We start from the raw sequence: 7,819 nt of genomic DNA on the forward strand, positions 1-7,819 counted from the left end.
GGTGTGTTTTGGTTTCTTTTTCTTTAAATATTATTGCAAAACTTAAATCACGTTTCAAATGTACATTATGTGATATGAGGCAGGGTCTAGTTAATGCTGCAAATGCCAATCGAGAAGGGAGGCGAGTATGGGAAATCGCCATCTCAAAGAAGCCATAAAGTGAAATGGCTGAACAGCCCCAAGTCAGCTTCGAATTTTTTCCTTTGTTTGTGTTGCCTCAGGAAATTAACCATCAGCCAATTTAGATTACAATGCATTAGATTTAATTAAAAGCAGGTAGCTGTCAGATAACTGCACACATGATAAAGATACTTTAGAAAATGTTACCTCAAAATTCTTATTTTTCTGTCCCTTGGCCAATTTTGACCCTTGGGAGGATTTTACTGAGCAGAGGGTCTTAAAAATAATGAAGGATGCTGCAAAAGATTTTGGAAAATTCTAATTAGTTATACCAGCTGGTTGTCTTTAATTCCAGTATTTTTTTTACATGCTGGCACAAGTCTAGTAGACTGAGGATGCCCCATCCTCTGCACAGTTCCTGCTTGTAAAACACAGCGCATGTGCATTAATTTGTACTCAAAATGCCTTATCACATGTAATATTACTCAAAGTGTTATTAACTATACTTGTACCGGATGAATTCGGCTTGTCTGACCCAAGTTAAGAAGGTAAAGTCCGGATTAAACACAACCTACGGATATGGCTGCAAAGTGACGTTTTGGGAAGTTACTGCAGCAACAGCCCTGGATGGGTTTCTCACATTGCCTGATAACCCAAAACAAGAGGTTTGTTATCTAAGGCAACCCTTCTGGAGCAAGTTATTTTTTTAACTCATGTTACAGCTCATGTTATATGTCCTAGCTAAATGAATGAGAGTTAGTAAAGCACGTCAACACCGCTAACAATGCCCTCTGTAACAAAAATTCCTCAGTTCAAATCCTCTCGAAAATTCCTCAGTTCAAATCCTCTCGTTTTCTATTGAGTGCTGAAAAAAATCACTTCCTTCTTTTGTGCCTCAGGAGGCAGAAGCCCAGATATAAAATTACCAAAAACTATGGGTTAACATCAGTTTGCTCAACATATTTATTTAAAGACCCTGCCCGTAGGGAGAAATGGCTATTAGTGAATCGAACCTTTCATACATGTAAAACCCTACTCGATGAGGGGATGATGCTTAAAAAACATGGCCTGAATGTATCCCACTAGGTCAGAGAGACGTAACAAGAAAAGAAAACCTTCTTTTTCCTTTTTAGCCAGCAAAACAGCCTCCTGGGGTGTGTTGTCGTTTCCTGATTTCAGGGACCTGAAGGCTTCCCTCGATAATCGGTTTCTAAAGCGAAATTTTGGGCGAGAGGAGCGGCCGCAGGACTCCCGCCGCTGTCGCTGAGGGGAGGGCCGCGCGCGCCGCCGCTGGGGCCCGCGCGGAGGCAGCGGGATGAGGCGAGTTGTCAATCAGCGGAACGACGCCCTCTGATTTGCTGCCGCATGGCATCACGTGGGAGCGGACTGCCCATATATAACGGCGGGCGGGGTAGGCGCCCGCCGCCATTTTGTCCAGTGAAGAAAAGCGGAGCGGGAGTCTCGTTGAGGGTCGAGTCGGCTACGAATATAGCGCGGGCTCCCTTCGCGCGCCCTCCCTCTTAGCATCGGTGAGGATCTTCACCTCGGAGGGCGGGGGGGAGGCGGCACCCGCGGTCTCGGTCCCCGGCAGGGCGGATGGAAGCGGCGGGGCCCGGTGGCGGCAAACAAAGAGCAGCCGCCATTTTGTAAAGCTGGGCCGCGGGCGGTGGCTGCCGCCACGCCGAGGAAAGCCGGGCGGGGAGAAGGCGGGTAGGCCACGGATTGCCTTGAAGAGCCCGCTCGCCGCCTTTTCTCCGCGGCTGTGGCCAGTGAGGCGAGTTGCGGCTGGGCGGGAGGTGCCGCGGGGGTGGTGTGGCGCCTTCCCGCCCGCTCCGGGGGAGCGCTGGTTCCTCACGCTGCGCTGAGGAGACGCTATGGAGGGATTCCGGGAGCGCTCCCGGCGTGGCCTCTACCGGAGATGGCGCTGCTTTTCCCTTCGGCATGTGCAGCTTCCCCCCAGTCCCGCTCCGAGAACAATGGAGTCCTCCCGCGCAGCGCTCCCCCTGCAGGCCCGGCCCCCGCTGTAACCCGGGGGCAGGGGAGAGGGTTGCGGAAAAACACCCCCATTCAAAGTTGGGGCCTTAGAAGTAAACGAAATTCCCTGAAGTAGTGAATTTTAATCACGATTACGATATAGCAGCTAGCTCTTATGTTTGGTTTTAAACATTCTCTTCCCCCCCCCTTCCCGCACAGGTTAATCGTGTCAGATCATATCGCTGTTGAAGTTTCTAGGAAAAATAACCAACAGAATTACTGCCTTCATAAGTGAATAAACTACTTGCTGTGTGTTAAATATACATGAGCTTTTTTTTTGTCCTAGCCATGCATCGTGACTCTTGTCCGCTGGACTGCAAGGTTTATGTGGGTAACCTTGGAAACAATGGCAACAAAACTGAATTAGAGCGAGCTTTTGGCTACTATGGACCACTGCGCAGTGTATGGGTGGCGAGAAATCCTCCTGGTTTTGCCTTTGTGGAATTTGAAGATCCACGAGATGCAGCTGATGCAGTCAGAGAACTAGATGGAAGGTAAAATGTGCTTTTTGCGTGTTTGGCTTGCCTGGTGAAAATGAGAGAAATTGTGGGTAGTGATACAGTTTAAATTGGGAAGCTTCAACTGGCAAAACCAAGGACTTGACACATTTGTTACGCAATATTTATTTGTACAGTGGTATAAGGGTGGTCTTTGTTAATAGTGCAGGAATGGCATTGGGACAGGTAATTTTACGTTTTGGAGTTGGCCTCCCAAGTTAGACTTGACTCGGACCTCTTGGTGCGCATTAGTTAAATTCAAGATGGTGTTACTATAAAAAGGCAAAACTGATCAGGGAGACTTTCCTTGGTTCCTTCTCTGCCAGCTTTACTAGCATGGCAAGCTTTCAGAAGCGGCCAGACCTTTTGTCTGTCATGCTGGAGTCTACTCTTTTAGACTCGGAACACTGTACTTTGACTAATGTGTGTATATGGGATGGTTTCCCCCTTGTTGTCTATTCTTTTTCTCTCTTGATTCTGTAGGGTTTCTTCTGCATGCAGACTTGTCCTTGGAAATGCTAACGGATGTCAATCTCTTTTCCCAGAACCCTCTGTGGGTGTCGTGTCAGAGTGGAGCTCTCCAATGGTGAGAAACGAAGTCGGAACCGTGGTCCACCTCCATCCTGGGGCAGGCGTCCTCGAGATGACTATCGCAGAAGAAGTCCTCCTCCTCGTCGCAGGTACCCTAGGTCAAAGTACACTCATAGAGCTGTTGGCACTGTTACCATTTAGCATCCTAGAAGCAGGCTTTTTAAAAGCATGTTGATGGATAACATTCATCTATCTGATCACAATTTGGAGATGGCAAATGCTAAAAAAACCCCAAACCCCAAAACCCCACAAAATCGAGGTGAACTTAAGTTGTGTTGAATGTTGGCTTTTGTCCTTAGGTCACTGTGCAAGTTGGTAGTCAGCGCCCTCTATCCTGGACTTATCCTCATTCCTCCTAAAATCTGCTCATCTTCTAGTCACACTTTCCCTTTCTTCCCCATACTTCAACTTAGGCTGTTCCTTTCCTTTATTCCATAATGGCAAAACATGACATACAGCAGCTTAGCATTTCCATACAGCTGTGTTTCTCCGTTTTGTTTGCACAATTTAAATACTTCCCAAATAGGCAGCTGTTTGATAATAGATGAAGTTAACAGTTGCTCTGAACATCTTGAATCTTTACACTGTAGTGTCAGTTTGGAATTAAAACATCGTGTGACGATCCTGTCACTTGAGGTTTGCAAACCCAGCTCTAAAATGTAGCAGGATTTTTGGTAACTGACAGGTTCTTGGACCCAGACTAGCTCGTCTGGTGGTTTAAGTCTGCAACGTGGTTTTTGCAGGACTGAATTTACCTGTTGCAGGTGAGTGAAGTCCTCACGAGTCAGGGTTTCAAGCTTACCCTTTTGCTGTTGAAAAATAACACAGTAGGAGTATTTGTTAGCTAATAGATGGTTGTACTGATGGCTTGTTTTTCATTTTTTTTATGCTTTTTGGTCCATCTATTAATAAAAATGAACCCGTTACAGAGTCACCATCATGTCTCTTCTCACCACCCTCTGAGTCTGCATTAGCCAGTCAACTAGCCCTTTCAGCGTCATGTGACCAGCGCGCCCCATTCAGCTTGGCTGGTGTCGTTTCACATGACCCAGGCATGGCCAGTCGTCAGGTTGCACCGCCCTTTGGTTCCCGAGCATGCTGTTTTCTCTCAGCCTTCTCTCCAACCTTAACCAAATCGGCAGCAGCCACCTCGACCGCCCACACATTCCCGGCCAATCAGCTCAGCTGTTTATTTACCAAATGTCTTCACAACAACTACAGCAGCAGCCTTCGGCTAACAAAAAAGCAGGAAAAATCCACAACACCCCCTTCGCCAACCAACTAAATACAACGCAACATCTGGCAAAACCTTTTCAGCAAATTCTTCTTGGCAGTCAGTCCGGCAGCCTCACCTCACCATTTCTAGCTTGTTGAAACCAAAAACTAGTAAGTTTTTCCTGCTTATACAGTTTACTGCTGGTTAAAATAAGGAGTAAGCGGCTTATAAGTAATTACTTTTCTCAATCAAAGGCTGGCTGTGCATAATTGAGTGGTAACGTACATATGTTGCTTGAGAAAACTTTTAAGGGTGATACGGAAGCGCTTACACTGTGAATAACGTAAAAACCAGTATATTTGCATGTGAGATGCCAAACTAAATTTTTAATAAAGCTCTAACAAATCTAGCTTTTCCTTGCCAGAAAAATCCTATCACCTTTAAATGGTTTTACTAACAGTTTTCAAAACTTAAAACAATTACTTTTTGGGATGAACTGGGCCGAGCTAAGGTTATTTTTATTTTTTTAAAGAAAATAGTCTAAACACACTCTATGGCATTAAAAATGACAATCACAAATATGCAGTTCTAATGTAGCACTTAATGGCATTATCAATATTGACACTGAGCGCATTTTCACTTTTTTTTTCCACTTGGTATCTCTTATGTCTTGTCATGGACCTTTTTGGCTTGCATGGGTTCCAAAACATTTGGTCTGTGCTATTTTTTTTGGAACCACTTGTGGGACTTTGGTGTGGTGTTCTGGGCAGTGTATTTAGTTGAAATGGAAAGTGTTGCATTGGACAACTCTGCTATGAAGCGTTCTTAGTTAAAAGTGAATTCGTGGTTGGAAACGTGCTGTTGTTCACACTGAGCTTGGTTTTACTGCCTAATCTTTCCATGTCTTTTACTGGATGATGGATGCCAGTTATTCTTGGCACGTTCCCTGGGCCCAACAGTGAGTTTGACAAGTTGGGAAATGCCTCACCCCATTAATGCTGAAAGAATGGATAAAAAGCCTCACATTTCTTTTTCTGGTTCTAGATCACCGCGAAGGAGAAGCTTCTCTCGTAGCCGCAGCAGGTATGCACCAGTTCATTACAGCCTGGACCACTTTGTCCAGGAGGTTTAAAAAGAAACAAAAAAACAGCTTAATTTTTGGCCTGTATGCATTAATAGACTCCAGGATAGGGGTTGTAATTATTGGTAAAAGGGAGAAATGGGTTTGCTTCTGTCATATTGCTTGCCTGGAGTTAACATTTACACAGCTGTTTGAGATACCAGGGTTGGCAGTTGAAGGATATTAAGAATGGAAGTAATTAGCTTTTCTGTTCTGCAGCTGTCCAAGGTTCCTGCTGGTTTTTCACAGTGTTTCTGTGTTAATGTGCTACTCTCCTTCAGATACTGAGCCACAAGTACAGATGATAAGAAACATAGTGAGTGTGTTCTGCTGTCCTGTACTGCAGAGTGTTGCAGCTGTGCAATGCAGTTTTGTGTTAGGATTTTTGAAGCTTCCAGAGCTCACGTGTGATTTTTACATTCTTGTAGCATAGGGTGCTGCATTACTGTATGGGATGCGTAAGTACGCGTGGACACCATGTTAGTGGATTCACTGTCACTCGCAGTCTGAACAGATTTAAACTGTTGCAAAGGAATAGATGCCTGTTGACACCACAACTTAAGCTGTGTTGTATGGCTCAAGCTGATTATTCTTACCTGAAGAAAAGGCTAATACCATAATCTTTAACAGGTTTCTCCTGGTTGAATAGTTAAAAACCTTAACTTCCTGAGGGGAATCTCTTCAGATAGCCTTGTAGCCTAATTAGTTCAGCTTTGCTTTGACACTATAATCATCTTGCTTTGTAATCTTTAACAGGTCCCTCTCCAGAGACAGAAGAAGAGAGAGATCGCTCTCACGGGAGAGGAATCACAAGCCTTCTCGTTCCTTTTCCAGGTCTCGCAGGTAGGATGAGTCTTACAGTGGTTATGCAGTTTGAGTAAATCTGCAAAATGATTGTTTCCATGTCTTGGTAATACTGAAATAGCTTGTGGTGGAGAATCGTCTCTAATTCCTTAAAGATGTTCTTTACCTTAAAGAATTAAATACCCAGTTTTATTAAACAAACAGTTTTTAAAATGCTCAGATGTCACCTACTGAGTTGGGCTGGGGGGTTGGAAGCAAAACCTGCTGCTCTGGCACCTGGGTACTGACATGTCTTTTCTTCTGCAGTCGCTCCAGGTCAAATGAGAGGAAATAGGACTGTGAGAAGGAGCTGTGTACAGGAAGTCAGTAGATCTGAGGACAGGAGGAGTATGTACAGAACATTGTTTTGTTTTGAAACTTCATAAAGCTTGGTGCATTTTTAAAATGTTTTAGCTGTTGATCTTGCTTTGTTCCTTGTATCTTGTAACAGGTGGCAAATGTAAAGATGTGAATCTGTATATGGTTCTGAGCAGATCATACGATTTGTAATATTAATCACTTTACAATGTACCATTATACATAATTTTTTGTTTGTGTTGATTGGTAAGCGGTTTGTCTTGCATAGATAGAAGAATGTTTCTGGTCTTGATGTGCTGGGGTATGTTTTGCTGGGGTTCACTTTTGGCAGGAAGCATGCAATGAAGGCACGTTCATTGCGGAAGCGTGGCCGTGAGCGGCGTTCGCCTGTGCAGAACAAGACGTAGAGGCTTCATAGTACAGTTCTCGGAGATAGTCAGGAACATCGAGCCAGTGGCACGTGAAGGGAATGACTGAGCTGCAGTCTTATCCAAGAGCTCTAGTTCTGACTTCCATTACCTGGAACTGAGCTACTTTATATTATGTGAAATATAAATTTTTAGCCGTAGGGTCAGTTAATTTTGTACTTCGTGTGACTAGAGTACTTCTTAAATAGATGACTGATTGACCATCTATTCCAGAACCTCTGAACAGACCAAATACACAGCAGAACTGACAACTGGAGTGGATGTGTTTGTGTGTAATGGTACATTGTAAAAGTTATGAATTAAACATTTCTTTACTGTACAAGAATTTTCATGTCACTTGTAAAATGTCTTTTGTGAGATCCTTGGGATTAAAGTTTTGGTTACAACTTGTTGTTTAGTATTTAACTTGAGTACCTGCAATATACATTCGCGCTGCCGAGCGTGCGCTTGGGTCTTGTGGTGCAGCTCGGTTCAAATTAAGAGCACTCCGCAGCGTGGGGTAAGATGACACTTGCTGCATCTCACTGTAACACACTGTAAAGTGTTGAAATGCTGCTCTAAGTTGCAGGTTGCTACCTGCGGCTGTCCTCCGTGCTGTCCCGCATCCCGGCGAGGGGCAGGGCCTCACGTTCTGGCACTGGTGTCTAATACC

General features: G+C 44.6%; 1 protein-coding gene across 1 annotated transcript; it reads left to right on the forward strand.

Annotated features, from left to right (window-relative positions):
- The first annotated feature begins 1,565 nt into the window (after positions 1-1,565).
- SRSF3 (serine and arginine rich splicing factor 3) lies at positions 1,566-7,567 on the forward strand. Its single transcript, XM_059831144.1, has 6 exons — positions 1,566-1,649; positions 2,441-2,648; positions 3,197-3,331; positions 5,503-5,541; positions 6,335-6,421; positions 6,689-7,567. The coding sequence occupies exons 2-6, from the start codon at positions 2,443-2,445 to the stop codon at positions 6,714-6,716; spliced, it is 495 nt and encodes a 164-aa protein (XP_059687127.1). The 5' UTR covers positions 1,566-1,649; positions 2,441-2,442; the 3' UTR covers positions 6,717-7,567.
- Positions 7,568-7,819: the final 252 nt, after the last annotated feature.

This window comes from Gavia stellata, chromosome 30, assembly GCF_030936135.1.
Source record: "Gavia stellata isolate bGavSte3 chromosome 30, bGavSte3.hap2, whole genome shotgun sequence".
Classification (NCBI taxonomy): Eukaryota; Metazoa; Chordata; class Aves; order Gaviiformes; family Gaviidae; genus Gavia; species Gavia stellata.